Below are 20,455 nucleotides of genomic sequence, written 5' to 3' on the forward strand. Positions count from 1 at the left end.
ATAATTTGAAAAAATACATTTTCGGTATCCGTTTCGGTTTTCGGTCAAGTGCATCCCGGATTTTCGGATTCGGTTTCGGTCCAGAATTTCCATTTCGATGCATCACTAGTTACAATGCACTAGGGAATTACTCAAATTAAAAAAGAAATATTTTATACCTACACAGAGATACATGTATAATACTAGAACTCAATATTATCATTACGAGAGCAATCTAAAGCTGTCAGGTTACTTGATAGCTACAATTGATTTGCAAAGCTTTAGATATGTGATGATTCATATAAAAAGAAACAATACGAAACAATAAGATCCTATTCAGAAGTGTTAACATATTTATTGTATGAACCAACTATAATAATGGAGGACATATAACTAGTGAAGTTGCACAATAACTTTAGGCTGCGTTATATAAAAGAACATTTATACTGACCATTAAGAGACTTCATAATGATCTATGATGCATAAAACGTATCAGACTAAGATGCGATTTGATTCGCAAATTCAAAATGACAGGTGTGGTTTAACATCATAAAAAGCCGCCAAAATTGCGGCGCCCCGCCTTTGAAAAAGCCGGAGTTACCGGCGAAACATGTTAGGAGAAAGGGCATATGGGACCCTTCACTTTTTAATGTTCTAAATGTAGATTAAGGTTGGTATAATTTGATATCTGAGCTGACACACGTGTATACTCAGAATTTGTTAGATTAGGCTGTGCATTAACCATATTAGCGGACAGTGATTGACAGTTTCACTAGTTCCGGCTATATACTAATGATGGATTATCGCTACCTATCATTATATTCTTTTTCGAGACTGTGAGTACATGCCTCTGATTTCAACTACTAATGTTGTAACTCTCCTCATTCTGTTATAAAGCAATTTCTACATAGTTCCCATAACAGCATGAGACTATAATTAGAGGGAGCTATAACAGCAAAATTCAGAGGCAATGTCAATATATCCTCACAGGTCTCTATAAACACAGACAATGTACACAATTATATAGGGTACCTTTTTCCACTTATTAATTTATATTTCGATTTGACGCATAAGAACCGTTTAAAACCTCTTTATGTTTTGTCAGATGTGGATTGTTATAAAGCTCCCACAATAGCGTATGATCACTACCACAGGGAGACTGTTACAGCAGTATAATTTTGGGTTTGACAGTAATTTCTTATACACCTCTATAACCAATTATTATTAGTAATCACACAAGGAGATTTTCCTACTAAGATATAAGGACGTTTCTCTCTAACCCATCCAGAATTAGTATAATAACGCAACTCATTTGACACTTTAAAATTCTGTTGAGATCTTCCCAGGGATGAAATATTGTCTCTTGTGGTCTTATAAATATACAGCAACTTGTATATGGACACCTGTTTTTACCCTCCTCTGAGTTAGTGTAACAAATGTAATTCATTTGACACTTTGTAATTTTGCTGTGATTATCCCAGGGAATGAGACATTGTCTCCTGTGGTTTTGTAACATATAGTCACTAACTCAGAGGTGCTAAATCCTACTGCTTGAGCAGATGCAATCCATGGAATTACTTTATAATACTTATATAACAACAAGTTTAACAATTGGATCTATATAATATTTTCACTTGTTCTGATTTATAGACAAGGTCTGATTGACCTATAGTTACAATACACATATAACAACAAGTTTAATAATTAGATCTATATTATACTTGCATTTGTTTTGATTTATAGATCAGTTCTGATTGACTTAAAGTTACCCAGAATTTTCTATATATGTTTAAGGTAACTTATGAGACTGTACCTGACTATTCCACAGACCCTATATTTGACCTATAGTTACCCAAAAAAATCTCTATATATGCCATAGGCAACTTATGAAAGTGTATCCCTTAATTACACAGACCTAATATATCTGAGTATTGTTGTGAAATTAAATAATGGCTAAGTAGTAACCATATGAGTTTTCCGCAGTAACACTATAATATAGCCTACAGACCATTACAATACATCATGCTATTCTGGTAAACAATTCCCAGAGCTCTCTCTATGGAAGCCACCTTACATCTCAAGTTGATTTTAAGCACCCATTTTTAAAGCATACCTATTAAAGTTTTATTTTTAACCGATCTTGATGTAAAACACTTCATACCGTTGTAACATACCAAGGGGAACAGAGTGCTAATTGTGTATCTTTCTTTACAACAACCTCTTAGTTGTAATAATAAAAAAATAAAAAAAATTGTAGAAAAAAAAAGCACAGTAATAGCTATAGCAAACATGGAAGATTACCAGAACACTGAAAATAAAAATACTGAAGAAATTAACAACTGCACCATTATGTGAGAACATATATTATACAAAAAAATGCACAACTAGTATGGTGTGTAAAAACAAGCTGGTGTCAGAAGTGGGATAATTTTTTATTTTTTTAAATCAGTGTCATCTATTTACCTGTTTGATCTCTTTGTCTTTGCTAAAATGTTCCAAGTAATTGGTTACTACAAAAGCCCCATAAGCTTTACTTAATACAGGTTCCAGGCTTTTTTCATCGTCCAAATCTGCAGCTACAACTTCCACTCCAGATTGACTCAGCTTCACAGCAGATTCCTTTTTGGGATCCCGAGTCACTGCCCTTACAGTGAAGGTGCCATCTTCCATGAGAGCCTTTACTACTGATCCCCCTTGAGCTCCTGTGACAGAGGTTATTAAAATAAAAGTTAAACAAATATAGTCTGATGGGGATATTAATGAAAATACAAATTAATTAATAGGAGGAACCAAGACATGAGGCATAGTCTGATCAGAACATTCTTAAAAGGGATAGTAAACCCAAAAAAAAAAAAAAAAACTTTATTTAGGATTCAGATAGAACATAGAATTCAACTGAAAAGTTGTTTAAAATTGTATTATCAAATTTTCTTCATTCTCTTGTTATCCATTGCTGAAGGGATAGCATTGCACTACTCACAGTAAGCTGAAAATATCCATTTAGCCAATCACAAGAGACAGATGTGTGCAGGCACCAATTAGCAGCAGCTCCCACTAGGGTATGATATGTGCATATTCATTTTTTAACAAGGGATACTAAAAACAAAGCTTATTTGAATATAGAAGTGACCCTTTTTGGCTTCCGGTAAGAGGGCGGAGCGTGCAGCAGGTGTGCAGCTTCGCGATAGTAAACCCCAAAAAAAAAAAAAAACTTTATTTAGGATTCAGATAGAACATAGAATTCAACTGAAAAGTTGTTTAAAATTGTATTATCAAATTTTCTTCATTCTCTTGTTATCCATTGCTGAAGGGATAGCATTGCACTACTCACAGTAAGCTGAAAATATCCATTTAGCCAATCACAAGAGACAGATGTGTGCAGGCACCAATTAGCAGCAGCTCCCACTAGGGTATGATATGTGCATATTCATTTTTTAACAAGGGATACTAAAAACAAAGCTTATTTGAATATAGAAGTGACCCTTTTTGGCTTCCGGTAAGAGGGCGGAGCGTGCAGCAGGTGTGCAGCTTCGCGCCATGCTTCGAGTAGCGGAATTCATCCCCCGCAGGTGCAGGTTCCCTTGGCCGACAGAAGTAATTCAGGCCGGGACATAAGATTACTCCTGGCACCACGGAAGCCAAAAAGGCAACTTAAGCGCTTCGTGGCTGAAGCTACCCCGAACCTTCTACAGGCAATATGGCAGGAGAGGTCTACAGGGGTGAGAACTATCATCGCGGCTCCTGTATAGGGGATGGACTATACCTGGCACCCAGGCAAGCAGGCAAAGTGGCACGACGGCTGATGGGATAAAATAGAGAGGCGGACACGCCAAGGACAATGAGGTAGCGATCTAAGGAGAAACAGACACACTATGTCTATTTAAGTTGTTTTGGATATCCTGTCCAATAAATTGGTTAACCACCAGTACCTCCATGCTTCTCAAATTCTTCTGTTCTCCTGTTTATTCATTTTTTTGGCCGGAGTGAGCACGGACAAACTGCTGAGAGCTGCAGGGTTGGCGGAACTTCAAAGAGCGTTTGTGGGACACGGGACCAAGAGTTACCCTTTGTGGTCATTTCTGCAAGTTGCAACCCAGGTGTGAAACAATATTGGCCGCTGGAGATTTGCAAAAAACGAGGTATGTGCAGAATTGCAGCAGGGTAATTGTGTTATCATACATATAACGGAACTATCTGTCTAATTGCATGAATCTGTGGATAACCATAAGGTCAGTTCCCTATACTATCTACTTACGTGGGGAGGGAGGAAACCCCCATTTGTTTTGTGGATGAGCGCTTGAATTTCAGGGTGTTTGGATTAGAGTGGTCTGTGCAAGTATAAATATATAATACAGATACCAGGAAGATATATGGAGTCCACTCTTGTTGTCAGCATATGTTGCACCCTGAACTATCTTTACACCCACTCTCCTGTTTTCTCTTTTTTGTGCTTAGAAAACAGACACAGCCCATACAGGTACTGCAGCTCCAAAGGGGACGGGCAAATCCTGCGGCCCCCACACACAGTTTACCTGGCACTCTTCAACAACCAGAGCATAGATAACAGAGGGATAACCGCATACCCAGGTAGCATCTACTTTATTTATCAGTGCAATACACACTAAGGTGAACCTCCAGCTATTGTCTAAAATGGACTATACAGGGAGTGCAGAATTATTAGGCAAATGAGTATTTTGACCACATCATCCTCTTTATGCATGTTGTCTTACTCCAAGCTGTATAGGCTCGAAAGCCTACTACCAATTAAGCATATTAGGTGATGTGCATCTCTGTAATGAGAAGGGGTGTGGTCTAATGACATCAACACCCTATATCAGGTGTGCATAATTATTAGGCAACTTCCTTTCCTTTGGCAAAATGGGTCAAAAGAAGGACTTGACAGGCTCAGAAAAGTCAAAAATAGTGAGATATCTTGCAGAGGGATGCAGCACTCTTAAAATTGCAAAGCTTCTGAAGCGTGATCATCGAACAATCAAGCGTTTCATTCAAAATAGTCAACAGGGTCGCAAGAAGCGTGTGGAAAAACCAAGGCGCAAAATAACTGCCCATGAACTGAGAAAAGTCAAGCGTGCAGCTGCCAAGATGCCACTTGCCACCAGTTTGGCCATATTTCAGAGCTGCAACATCACTGGAGTGCCCAAAAGCACAAGGTGTGCAATACTCAGAGACATGGCCAATGTAAGAAAGGCTGAAAGACGACCACCACTGAACAAGACACACAAGCTGAAACGTCAAGACTGGGCCAAGAAATATCTCAAGACTGATTTTTCTAAGGTTTTATGGACTGATGAAATGAGAGTGAGTCTTGATGGGCCAGATGGATGGGCCCGTGGCTGGATTGGTAAAGGGCAGAGAGCTCCAGTCCGACTCAGATGCCAGCAAGGTGGAGGTGGAGTACTGGTTTGGGCTGGTATCATCAAAGATGAGTTGTGGGGCCTTTTCGGGTTGAGGATGGAGTCAAGCTCAACTCCCAGTCCTACTGCCAGTTTCTGGAAGACACCTTCTTCAAGCAGTGGTACAGGAAGAAGTCTGCATCCTTCAAGAAAAACATGATTTTCATGCAGGACAATGCTCCATCACACGCGTCCAAGTACTCCACAGCGTGGCTGGCAAGAAAGGGTATAAAAGAAGAAAATCTAATGACATGGCCTCCTTGTTCACCTGATCTGAACCCCATTGAGAACCTGTGGTCCATCATCAAATGTGAGATTTACAAGGAGGGAAAACAGTACACCTCTCTGAACAGTGTCTGGGAGGCTGTGGTTGCTGCTGCATGCAATGTTGATGGTGAACACATTTAAACACTGACAGAATCCATGGATGGCAGGCTTTTGAGTGTCCTTGCAAAGAAAGGTGGCTATATTGGTCACTGATTTGTTTTTGAATGTCAGAAATGTATATTTGTGAATGTTGAGATGTTATATTGGTTTCACTGGTAAAAATAAATAATTGAAATGGGTATATATTTGTTTTTTTGTTAAGTTGCCTAATAATTATGCACAGTAATAGTCACCTGCACACACAGATATCCCCCTAAAATCGCTATAACTAAAAACAAACTAAAAACTACTTCCAAAACTATTCAGCTTTGATATTAATGAGTTTTTTGGGTTCATTGAGAACATGGTTGTTGTTCAATAATATAATTAATCCTCAAAAATACAACTTGCCTAATAATTCTGCACTCCCTGTATAGGAGACATAATGCGAAAATGCTACAATGTGTAACTGTTCCAGCCCTGTGCAACAAGAATTTAAACATTTCCATATGTACACATGGTAGACACTACGGGCAAGTGATAAATATATACATCAATGACCTGGCACATAAATAAGGCTAAGTGACCCTGACTGGGGAAGTTAAAGGGGAAAAAGTGACGTCCGGACTGCTGGATAACGTAATTACTAAAGTCTCTGCTGCAACAGTCAACTGTGCTAGCTCAGAAATCTTTATATTCATTACAACTCCCATAACCCATTTGGGTAGGAGCTGGAACCTAAGGAACTAACATGAGTCTAAAAGGGGCGACCAGGTTAACCAAGTGATGAACCCTGAGAACCATATTGCTCCCTTAACGTGACAGAGTCGTCCCCCACTTAAGGCTGACACTCCAAGGAGCTAAGGGGAGGGAAGGAGCAAAAAGATTAAAAAGAGACAACGGGCCACGCTACCAGACCTTGCCACAGACTAGGCTATACAAAGTCGGCCAGTATTTTAAACACACAAGTCCACAGAGCAAAGGTCCTGGAAACCGTATTAAATAAAAATAAAGTTAAGCTCCCCACACAAGTAACTTTGGATCCCCAGGATTTAGGGTCCCTTAAATTATTTCCACTCAGACTTGACCTACAGAAAGTGACCAAGGCTAAAGACACTATAATAATAAAAAAAAAGAGTGGAAGTGTGACCAACACAGTAGGATTACTAGGAGTTGAGTACTCTGGGAACAGTTAAAATATATGTGTTTTTTGGACTGAGTTCAGATTTCTACATAAATAGGGGGGGGACTTCCACCATTGTATGTTGATCTATCCATTTATGTATTTGTCACTCCCCTTATATCCTATAGATTGCCATTTTATGTTCTATGACTCAATTGTCCTGATATACTTGTATAGTAGCAACTATTGGGAGTCAAGTTACAATAGAATATAGATCTACATACTAAGCTCTGAGAGTAAAATGTCTTGAATAACATTAGTCAAGTACAGGAGCTTAGACTCTTAACTTATGCCTAGTTTATTAGGATTGGCAATTGAGCACTGCTGGAAAAGTGTAAAATAAGCTTCCCTAATTTAGGCGAGTACGGCATTAATCACAGTTCTTCTCACAATAGCAGTTATTTTAAGTGCGCACTTAATCACTTAATCTTGTTAAGTCATACTTTAGAAGTCACCTGAACAAAGATAAGACCTGAACAGAGAGAATAAGTCAGACTTTACCTCTCATACACACATTTATTTATTCTTTCCTTTTTTTCTAACATCCTCACACATTTTCTCTCTTTTTTAGCCCCCTCTTTTTTTTTCTTCTTTTGCACTTCCGCATTTTTAACACCATATGCACATTTTGCAACACCTTTCCACATGGAAAGATATATGACATCGGCCAAGGGTAATTCACCATGCCGCCAAAACAGAGAGAAGAGAAGTGTTAAGACAGCAGAACTCCATGTAAAACTTACACCAGAGTGAAACAAACTTCTAATTATGGAATAGCTGACATAGTAACCCAAATATCAAATCTGATCTCACCTCAATTTGAATCACTTAAACAAGATATATGTAATTTTACAGCTGAAATAAGGCAATTCTCCATGAGATTAAACAAGGTAGAAGTAAGGGTTTCAGACACTGAGGATAGGATCACTCACCTTGCACATAGTAATACCTCACATAATAAAACTATTCAAAGCTTATAAATAAGATTAGAAGACCTCTCAAGGTGGAACAATTTAAGAATTATTGGCCTTCCAGAATCCCCCGAATATCAAAACCCTATGCAGTTCATAAGACACTCTACCAAAGGCACTAAATATATTGAGGCCCCCCAGCGCCTATTCAGATTGAAAGGATACATAGAGTAGGCCCCCCTAAGAAAAATCCAGATGGAACACTCAGAAACAGACCCATCATAGCCAAATTCTTGAATTTTCAAGATAAAGTTAATTTCCTTAGAGCATATAGGGGTCATGCCCCCCTACTGGTGGACCAAAATAAAATACTCCCTTTTCCGGATTTTTCAGTCGAAACCTCCGCCAAGTGGAGGGAGATGGCACCCTATTGCACTAGGATAATTAAAGCAAATTTTAATGCTAGACGGTTATACCCAGCTAAAGTGAGTATATTCAGCAATGGCGAGACAAAAATATTTAACAGTGTACAAGAAGCTTAACATTTCTGCAAAGATGGTAGGTTCCAGATTATTAACATAGATAAAATTATTTTCACTTTATGACTGGGGAAGTTAAAGGGGTGGCCATCTTAATAAATACAATAGATCCAGATGGTAGGTTCCAGATTATTAACATAGATAAAATTATTTTCACTTAATGTAATAAATATGGCCCAAACAAAACAGATGATACATTTTGGGATATCATGACCCTAAAATTAATGAGTCTAAAAGGGAAGAACCTAATAGGTGGGGATTTGAATCTAATAGCCTTGGCAAATATGAATAGACTGAGACCATCAGCAGTTTAAGATAAGAAAACCCGGATATTCCAGAGATTTTGTCATAAAGTAGGTGTCCGTGACATATGGCGCATTCAAAACCCAGACACAAAAGCCTTCACATGCATGTCCAAAAGTCATCGCACTATGTCTCGCATAGATATGTTTTTGGTTACTGACATTTTATTGGGGCTCGATATAAAAACAAACAGAGGATATGCATATCAGACCACGCAATTATATCATTAGAAATTAAAACTAAATCTTTACAACGTCTCCCATTTAATAATTTGCTCTTTCCTAAACATTTAGTGCATAATCCTAAATTTCAGAACTGGTTGAAACACAAATGGCTAGAGTACACCAAATTTAACCACGCATATACAGACTAAACAGAATTTTTTTTGGGAAGCCGGTTATACGTGGGGATATAAAAGCCTATCTTTGTGGCCTTAAAAAAAAAAAAAAAAAAAAAAAAAAAAAAAAAAAAAGAGAAATACAATCGGAGAGACGTACAACTCGCCAATAACGTTAAAAATAGTTATAACAGATATTTAGCCGCCCCAACAAAACTCAATTGGGATAATTATATAAACAGTAAAACTGTCAAGGTATCTGTGAAGATTATTAATAATAATATTAGCATTTTTATTTATTATTTATAATAAATATTAGCATTTTGGAACCCTCAGAAGTGTATGCCCATATATGAGCTTCCTGCCCATAGATGAGTAATGAACTCACAGGCCTCCTGTGAATTTATAGACGGTCCGTCTGTGAGAATGATTGAATTTACAAACATGTTCAGAGCATCTGTCATCATCTAAGTGTTAAATTGTCCCTGTTGTATTGAATCAACATCTGTACTGACTAACAAAGACACATGTCTTGCATTGTAACTCTTGGGTTCATTTTAAAATACAGCCTGTATAATTTGAAATACTATATAAAAATATGTAATCTGCTGTGTTTTTATATGAATATATAAGGAAATACTCAAATGAACATGTATATTGAGACACATTAAATATGAACATGAAAACCTGAGAGTTAAGATTTTAACATGTCTTAACCTATGTATTTTTTTTTAAAGCATAGAATGTCTTAAGGATGCAAAATGTCTCAAAATTAATAACACTATAATTTTCATTTAAGATCTGCATCTGGTATTGCCATGCATTCAAAATTCATTAGAAATATTAAATACATTGCATTCCTATTGAGATGCAATGCAATGCCAGGATGTTGAATGCTGTGATCCTGGGGAGGGCAAATGATTGATGGTGTAATTGTTTATTTGTATGATCACTAGAAACATACTGTATTTGATATTGGAGTAATCAGAAAAATGACATTATATAACCCCATCTATGATCAATATTGTAAGTGATTAATACAGGGAAGTAGAGTGGTTTAAATAATCACTTTATAAAGATGTATTAAATTGTTAGCAATGTTTGATGGTGGGGCTACATTCCTGGGTGTCTGCTGCCACTTATAGATCAGAGACGGTATTACAGCTCAGGGAGGCGTCTCCCAAGATGACCTATGAGATGTTCAGATCCGAAGGGCCTATCATATCGTTTCACCAATGATTAAGATAATATAAGCTGAATGCAAGAGGGAAAAAAAGAAGGCTGCTGACTTTTGCTAAGAGTGGTGACTGGATAACTGGCTGCGTTGGAACACAGTCACTATAAGCAAGATTGGGCTACCTTTTTATTATCCATATTGCAAATACCCTTATTTTCATATGAGGAGAAACAAGTTTTGGAAGCTGAATTATCGATTTGGTCATTTTGGGTGAAGTATACGCGATTGCTAAATATATATATATAATATTTAAATCAAAGGTATTTAGTAACTATAGCTAAATTGCAGTTAAAGATTTTAAAAGGACAATTTGTATTTTAAACTTTTGTTTCATAGCCCTGTGTATTTTACAACTAATTATTAATGCTAAATAATTTATCTTTGCAAATATACAAATATATTTTAGAATTGGTCTTAATTGTAGGTAATTAAGAATTTATTGGCATTTAAACTGACTGTTTACATTAAGAATATATATACTTCTAAAGTTCTAATTAGAATTGTATAGAATCATTTGTGGGTTAAATAACTTAATTGTACCAGTCTGAATGTTAGTGGCTCATATCTTGGCATCTCATTGTGGTATTTTAATGAAATTCAATTGTGAATAAGGTTAATAAATAAGGTGATTATTTTTTTTATCTTTACATAGCATATTATAATAGTTTAAACTTGTATAGTTTTGATTCATATCTGGTTCTCTATAAATATAATTCAATGTGTCTATAAATTATAACAAATACAAAGAATTTAGGAATTTACATTAATTTTATTGTTTTGTATATGCATTTTTATTGGGGGTTTATTTTAAAGAATAATTATTGAATATATTGTATTATAACCCGGCCATATACTGACAAAACAGAGGGATCTTTTTCTTAAAAGCGTAATGCAGGAAGAACTAGGATTAAAAGCTCTATATGGGGCTACAGGGGAAGAACAGCTAAATATCTGTCCAGAATTATGAAGCAAAAATCAAATAACTGTGGAGGCAATTATGGTAAATTCAAAGAGATACACAATGAATACAGAGATTAGAAACTCCTTTTTTAATTTCTTTCAAAACCTGTACTTAGCTGAGGAAACATCTGTAGAATAAAAAAAAAGCCTTTTGGAGAGACGTGAAGTTACCTAGGCTAACACACGAGGTTATACAACAACTAAATGATACAATATCAGAGCAGGAAATTATGGATGGGATAGAAGCAGCAAAATTAAACAAAGCACCTAGGCCAGATACGCTGCCAGCATAATTTTATAGAATTCTTATAGAACAGGTAACACCCATCCTATACAACCTGTTTAATAGTTATTTTGACAAAGGGAAAGTACTTTCACTCAATTACGCAGCGTCAAACATCACTTTAATACTTAAAAAGGATAAAGATCCCGAAAATGTGTCCTCTTATAGACCTATAGCTTTACTTCATTTTGATTATATACTCTTAACTGCAATAATTTCCAATCATTTGAAACCTCATTTACATAAAATAATTCACGAGAATCAGGCTGGCTTCATGCCTGGTAGGAGTCTGGTCAAAAACCATACGTAAAACAATGTTGATCTTAGACTTTTATTGGAACAAGTACAGACAGGTAAAACCCCATAGAGGGGAAAATGCAGCAATCCTGACTGTAGATGCTGAAAAGGCCTTCAATTATATAAAATGGGATCATCTGTTCACTACCCTAGAGAAGTTCAGTTTTTAGGAAATTTTCTTAAGTTTATTCAATCTATCTATAATAAACCCACTTCGGCAGTGATAGTAAATGGAGTGGGCTCAGACAGTTTCAAACTCCAACGTGGTACCAGGCAAGGATGTACCCTATCCCCTCTACTTTTTAACCTTTCGTTGGAACCCTTGGCTTTTCTATTAAGACAACATATGAAAGGTATCCAAATAGGTGATCAGGATTTTGTTTTGTCGCTATATGCGGATGATCTTCTACTGTACTTAAGTAACTTACAAGATACTCTACCAATCCTGATGTCTGATATTCAATGATTTGGTTTTATATCGGGATATAAGATTAATATAGGGAAAATCGAAGCTGCTTTGGTTAAATAAACCAGTTGAACTATCCTTTAAACACTAAAGTGGTATGACCAGAATTTTGTAACATTTTTTATAGAATGCAAGAGAAAGACAGCAGATTGTATGAATCTCCCTATCTCCATCACGGTTAGGGTAATGCTAATTAAAACCATATTGTTCCCAAAATTACTGTATCTCCTTCAAAATGTCCCGTTACTCTTACATAAGATAGATGTAACGAGTTTTAATCAAAATTGCACAAAATTTATATTGAATGGCCAAAGACCACGAATTGCGTTAAGTAAATTGATGCGGCCCAAGGAGGCCACTGGTCTAGCCTTTCCTAATGCAAAATTGTATAATCTCACCGCTCTGTTGAAATTTGCATTACATTGGATCACAGGACACGAATATGTTTCATGCACACAACTTGAAACCGCTATGATAGCTCCATTTGATCTTAAAGCCATTCTACATTGTCCACATTCTAAACTACCAAATAAAATCAGTAATTTGGTCTCTTTGAAAAGCATAACAATGGCCTGTTAGAACTTCTGCCTGGAAATTAAAGTTAAACCCTTCTGCACAGAAATCTTGACAATCACTGGAAATCCCGATTTAAAAAACAGGTCTTTCACATAGGATCTTTTCACAATGGAAGGATAAAGGTCTTTCACAAATCAAACAAATCCTATCTCCAGATTTATCCATCAATTCCAAAATATCTCCCTACAATATAATCTTCCCAAACAAGACTTTTTTGCCTACTTACAAATTAGGCACTACATAAATAAAATTACAAAAAATAAAAAATACACCCCGGACTGGTCGCTGGGACCAATGGTCACCCGAATTAAATTATATAAGGAGGGTTTATATTCGATCTCCCATCTATATAATTTAATTAACTCTAATCTAAATATCAAGCAAATTGAAGGGATTCCATATAAATGGGAAAAAGACTTCCCTGACCTTAATGCCACTATGGTGCAAGACAGTATAAATATAATAAACAAATCCGGGATGCAGACAGCATGGCATGAATCACATCTGAAAATGATGAATAAAGCATATATAACTGCTTACAATCTTCATAAATGGTATAAGAGGAACCAAAAATGTCCTAAATGCAGTTTGCAGGCAGCAGACACTCTTCATTACTTTTGGTCATGCCCAAAAGTTGGGCAAATTTGGGCCCAAATCAATTATTGGTTAACATGATAATTGGAAGTAAGAAATGAGATCTCACCACAGCAGGTTATTTTTTTAATTAAATACTCAAACCAATATAAGAACAACGATTTACTTAACACAATTATATTATTAAATAGGAATCTTATCCTTAAAAACTGGAAGTCTCATAGAGCCCCAAAATTGAATGAGTTCAAAAAGGCCTTAACACAATGTACACTGAAACAACTCTCTATACAATATCCAACTAATTCACAGATCAAATGTTTTTTCAACAAATGGACAATAGTTATTAAGTCACTCCTAGAAAATGTCCAGCATCAAATAGTTAAACCTTTCAGTAACGCGGAATATGTATTACAAAATGTCAATAATGGCTATTTTCCCAAATACTGGATAGAAGAACAAACACATTGAGGAGTTGGGGGAGGTGGGGGCTTTTTTGTTTGTTACATATTATAGTATACATTAGAAGACAAATTAGATCAAGAATACATTAATAGGTCCCTATAATATAAGAGGCCAATAAGTTTTTTCGCCTTTATTGTTGTTTAGAAGCCTAAAATGTCTATGGCCTGATATAATGTACGTAGATGTATTTATGTTTACTTTTTTTGTACAAACTGCAGACAATGGAGGGTGTTCCTCCTTTCTTTTCATTTATCTCACGGAAAAAAAAAGAAGTGAACTGCCCTATCTGAATCATGCAAGTTTAATTTAGACTTTCCTATCCCTTTAAGAAATGTTGGAGACTCATGGGAGAAAAAAAAAAAAAGTGTAAGTGATCTATATGGAAGATAAGAGGAACGAAGATTTAACAACAATTTAGTGAAATAAAGAATTTATATCTTAATACCATTGGAATGAAGCAAATTTGCTAATAGAAGTAAAGTATTTTTTTAAACTGTACGCCCTTTCTGAATCAGATTTTGGGGGTTTCATATCCTTTTAAAAAGGGACACTAAATCCCAATTTTTTTTCTTTCATGATTCAGATAGAGCTACAATTTTTTTTTTTTTTAAAGTCTTTATTTAGTATCCAACAGGTTATACAAATTCATATAATCAACTGTTAACACAGAGGAGCATACAACATAACAAAAACAGATGCAGCTTAGTGAACTTAAAACCGTACATTACTTGATGCTTACAAGGTAATTCAAAGTAAAAAAAAAAAAAAAAAAAAAAAAAAAGACAAAAAGAAAAGAAATGTACCTATAATTAGACTAACCTGCCTATTACTGAATGTCATTGTATATTCCAGTCAACTAAATGCTCACCTGTTGGAGAAGATTTTATTTTCCCTCTATAACTTAAAATACCTCCAATTAAGAATTATCCAGAACTTATGTCTTGTTATTCTATCGAAAACCCTCGTCCTTAGTTGGAGTGAGCCCACCAACAAGCAACACTCAACAAACTGACAGACACACATACAAGACTACCACACAGGTACACATACAATAAACAAAACAAACAAAAAAACAAAAAAAAAAAAAGGGGGGGGGGGGGACGAAAAGGGAGAGAGAAAGGAGGGGAAAAAATAAGCAGAGAAGGAAAGTAAGTGAATTACCAGATGCCCAGCAACACCATTTCTGAGTTTCTGAATGGATGAATTAGGAGGTCAATTTCACTTGAAGGAAAAGATTTAATAAAGGATGACCATTTCTTAAAAAATAAAATAACCTCACATTCCTTATTTAAATTAGTATCCGATACATTGTTTTTTTAGACAATTTTTGACCTCCGGAATACTGGGGGCAGCCCCCCCCCTTCCACTTTCTGAGGGTTAAATATCTGGCTGCTAATATAGCCATATTGACTATTTTAGTATTGCCTGTCTGAGCTCCTGAGTCCTTCCATAGAAATATAATGTGGGATACCTCTAATCTCAGAGAGGAGGTTCCTAAAATAGTATTAAGCCAATATTGTAATTTAAACCAGAATTGTTGCATCTTTGGGCATTCCCAAAACATATGTGTGAGAGAAGCAGAAGGGAGAGAACATTTAGGACAAAAACTAAATTTAGAATTACCAAACCGCGCTCCCTTTTCTGGAGTGAAAAAAGTAATTAGTAGTAATTTAATGTGGGATTCTCTCCATGTGGAAGAAAGGGTAACTCGCTTAGTTTCCGCAATTGAGAATTTGCTACAGCTAGTCTCTATATAGCTTTGCCTTAGAGCTGCAGCCCAATTAGTGGAGATCTTTTCCAGATTAGAAACCCCTCTTATAGAACTCAAATCTATATAACTAGTTGAGATTGAAATAATACCAGAATTAGCTAAGATGAGCCATTTCTCTATGGGCCCCTGGGACCAATTCCATCCATAGGAACTTATTAAATTAGATACATAATGTCTTGCTTGTAAGTACGCGAAGAAATCTTTTTGGGGAATATTATATTCCGCTCTTAATGAGCCAAAGGTTTTTATGCATGACCTTTCAAGATCTAATAGCTGAGAGACCTTACTTAAACCTACCCTGTGCCACCTCTGAAAAGGTGAAAATTGAATTCCCGCCTGGAATTGAGGGTTACCTGATAGTGGCATAAATTTAGAGACCCTATATTCAACGCCTAGGAGTTTACACACTTTCCACCACGCTTGAAGGGGACTATAAATTGTTCTCATCTTTTTCACGTCCTTTGATAATTGAACAGCATTACAATGAATAATTGCTAAAGGAAGGTATGGATGTGTTACATTTCTTTCTAAGTTATTATTAGTGACATAGTTTCTCTCATATATCCAGTCCATAATTAAACGTAATAAAAAGGCATAGTTATAGAGTTTTAGGTCTGGTAGAGCCAGACCCGCGAGGTCTCTTGGGAGAGAGAGTTTAAGTAAAGAAATTCTGGGTTTTTTATTTTGCCACAGAAATTTTCTCAAGGTAGTGTTGAATATTGTTTACAACACATGTGCAAAGTTCGTGTGTGCAGTTGAGCAAATGGATATATGTATGTCCAACGTATTCTGTATGATCAGATAGCAGAGGTGTGACACTATACTCTATATACACAGCAAGAAAGGAAAACAGAGGGACAGCGATATCCAAACCATTACTGACTCACCACTCCAAGGAAGGCTATTTCGGTATTTCTTCACACGGTCAGTGGGCATTCAACCATCATCCACTTCTCACAACCAGAGGACTTATATCGCTCACCTCTATGGTGTAACTTAACGCTCCGTGGCAATACACCTCTTCGCGAGGTCTGAGCGTTCTCTCCTCCTCGGCGTCTCCGGCCAGCATGTACCTTCTCAGCACTTCCGGGTGACGTCAGACGCTGTCCCAATCCAGCTCGCATCCGTATCGCTTGAAAAGCTGTGTATAGTAATAGTGCTCACAGAACCTCTAATCACCGGACAAGACTCCAAAACTGGGAAAAAGCTTGTTCCTTTACAGGATAGGAGTGCTCCTTTCCCTCCCAAAGTAGTAGAAAAAGATGATCCAAAGAACAAAAATATATAAAAAGTCAATTCTTTATTAGAAAGTTAAAACATATGGGCATCAAAAATAGGTATGAAGGAAAGAGCCGGTCTTACGCGTTTCGGCAGGGTTTAGCCGTAATCATAGACCATACATGCTCACAGGTGATACAGGTTTATAAATCCTACACAGGTTACCCATTGGTTAAAAGATCACACACACCTCCTAAACACCATTTTAAAGGGATAATCACACAAAAGATATATACAAATAATAGGCGTTTTAGCACCTATAATCAATGGAGATATATATATATATATATATATATATATATCTATATCAGTGAAAAATAATATATAAAAAATATATAAAAATAATAATGAATGAAAACATAGCTAATCCTACATAAATTTGTACATATGTATATACATCAAACAAAAAACATACTGTATATATATATATATATATATAAATCAAAGTCAGGAAGAAAATCCAATAATGAAAATAGTACAGAGTAATACAAAATGATATAAACTAATATTAATGGAGAATGAATATACATATATATTAAAGTCAATATATTTCAATTAGTAATAAACTCACTGAATAAGTGAATGTAAAGAATGTAGATAATTACTGTTACTTAATATACATAAATAAATACATACATCAGTAGTTAAATGTACAAATAATTCATTCAGAGTTTTACCAAATATATCTTAAAAATTCAAGTTAAATGAAATACATATAAATCAATTCTCCCAAAAATTAATAAGATCATTTTCTGAATTGAAACCATTCGGTTTTAGTGTGCACAGTTTATGTATCCAATAGACCTCCTGGCGTGCCAAGGTGGACCATTTATCACCACCTCTAGGGTTATTCTTAATGATTTCTATGGCATTCCATATGAAACTGCACACATTTCCATGATGAATATCAATAAAATGACTCGCAAGATCAGAGCAGTGGTTTTCATTTCTAATGTATCCCAAATGTTCACGGATGCGAGTACGAATATCACGGGTAGTCATACCCACGTACTGAATTTTATGTTCCGTGCAACCAATGAGATACACTATGTATGAAGAAGAACAATTGATACATCCCCTAGTATCGAACATCTGGTTAGTGACATAGGAGCTAAAAGAACTACCTATCTTAACATGTTCACAGGCTTTACAATTCTTTCCACATCTATATGTTCCATTATGTCTTAGCCAGGAGCTCTGACTAACAGGTTTACGTAGCTGGCTAGGTGAGATCAAGTTACCCAATGTAAGACTCTTTCTATATGTAAACCTACATCCTCCTTTGACCACATCTTTAAGAGCGTCATCGCCATATAACATAGGTAGATATTTTTTGACTATGTTACAAATTTGGTAATATTGGTTAGAGTACCTAGTGATAAAGTTAGGTTTATTATCAAATTGGATCTTTCTGTCACTGGGTTTACCAGCTACCGAAAGCAGACTGCTTCTATCACATTGTGCTGCGTATTCATGGGCCTGTTTGATAACTTTATTACAATAGCCCCGTTTACGGAGTCTAGTACCTAGATTCTTACATTCAGAGTTGAATACTTGTTCATTAGAGCAAATTCTTCTATTTCTCAGGAACTGTCCCTTCGCTATGCCTTCCACATCCAAAAAATTTATTTTGTGTTTTTGCCATTCATAGGTAAACTTAATCTCAGGGACACAAGAATTCAAATAATCAACAAATCCCTTAGCCTCAGAGGAATTGAATTTAGTTAGAAAAATAAGATCATCTATAAATCTTTTGTAGCAAACAACTCCCTCAGATGAGTCGACATTAGGTCCAAAGAGATATTTATACTCGAACCAGCCCATAAATAAATTGGCATATGAGGGGGCGAATTTTAACTTTCTAATAAAGAATTGACTTTGAATATTGTTAAGTCTCTTCCCCTTATGATGAATGAAGTATTTTGTATTACATATAAAATTTTGGGTAGACATATCATTTTATATAAGGCTATACGGCCTGACAAAGAAAGGGGGAGATTCTGCCAATTTTTGAGAATCTTCATAACTCTATTGAGTACTGGGGTAATGTTGAGGCTATACCATTTTTCTGGGATAGGTGAAATCATTATCCCTAGATATTTAAAAGCTCTGGAGACTATTTTGAAAGGTAAGCTTAACATAGGTTCCTTAGGGGGTTTGATTCACATGAGTTCCGATTTTGTGGTATTCACTCTGTACCCGGAGAATGAGCCGAATTGTTCAATAATAGATAGGAGTTTGGGAATATTATTAACACTATTAGACATGTAGATAAGAATATCATCGGCGTATAGAGCTATTTTCAGCTCTTCTGAACCAATCTTAATCCCCTCCAGCTGCTGCCTGATGCATATGGCCAAGGGTTCAATAGAGACGTTAAAGAGGAGTGGAGAGAGAGGACACCCCTGTCGAGTTCCTCTTTTAAGAAAAATATCTGGAGTAGTCAAGCCATTAATTAACATCTTTGTAGAAGCTACGTTATATAGATTTTTAACAAAATTGAGGAATTTGCCATGGAAGCCGAAATGTTGCAGAGAATTAATTAAGTGATCATGATGTATCGAATCAAAAGCCTTCTCGGCATCTATTGCTATAACTGCTAAATCAGGGGTGACCCCATACCCTCCAGTCCCCAACCCCTCCCTAGTTCTGAAGAAATCAATAGTAAGAAACAACTCTCTTATCTTGGCTGAAGAATTACGCTTGGACATAAAGCCCGCTTGGTCATTATGAATAACACCAGGAAGAATTGTTTGTAGCCTCAAGGCCAAAATAGTAGTAAGAATCTTGTAATCTGAGTTAAGCAAGGCTATAGGTCTATATGTTTCCTTCCTCTTTGGGTCCTTGCCTTGCTTAAGAATCAGAGTGGTACAAGAGGCGGCAAAGTTAGAAGGAGAGTTACTATATATATATATATATATATATATATATATATATATATCATTATATATATCATTATATAGTGAAGTTAGGTGTGGCAGAATTGTTAACGTTGCAATTTTATAAAATTCGTTGGGGAGGGCATCCGGGCCTGGAGCTTTATTCAAGGATAGATTTTGTATTGCTCTTGATATTTCCAATTCAGTAATCGGGAGATTCAGATTTTCCATCTGATCAAGTGATAATGATAGGGATACAATCTTACTCCAAAAATCTTCACAGGCAGATATATTTGAATTTTTCAAAGAGTATAAATCTTTATAGTAAGATAAGAGTATCTGTGATATATCTTCCATTTTTGTTATCAATTTACCATCTTCAGATAGGGAATCAATTAGGGAAACCTCTTTATCTTTTTTAACTAACCTTGCTAAGAGTTTGCCCGATTTACTACCATATCTGTAAAGTTTAGCTTGAAATCTTAAATCCTTTTGAGATGTTTTATAGAGAAGAAAAGTATCTCTATCTTTTAGCGCCTGCGTGTATCGTTCCCAGGTTCTGGGTGTTTTTTGTAGGAGATAAGAATTATATGTATTAGATACTGCTTTTACAATTTCCT

General features: G+C 35.9%; 1 protein-coding gene across 1 annotated transcript in view; it reads right to left on the reverse strand.

Moving 5' to 3' along the window:
* Nucleotides 1–20,455, reverse strand: part of LOC128642509 (nmrA-like family domain-containing protein 1) — a 58,359-nt gene that overhangs the window by 30,097 nt on the left and 7,807 nt on the right. Inside the window, exon 2 of the mRNA XM_053695290.1 lies at nucleotides 2,443–2,681. Within this exon, the coding sequence (XP_053551265.1) occupies nucleotides 2,443–2,681 (239 nt within the window). The remainder of the gene's footprint in view (nucleotides 1–2,442; nucleotides 2,682–20,455) is intronic.

The sequence above is a fragment of the Bombina bombina genome, chromosome 11, assembly GCF_027579735.1.
Source record: "Bombina bombina isolate aBomBom1 chromosome 11, aBomBom1.pri, whole genome shotgun sequence".
NCBI classification, from domain to species: Eukaryota; Metazoa; Chordata; class Amphibia; order Anura; family Bombinatoridae; genus Bombina; species Bombina bombina.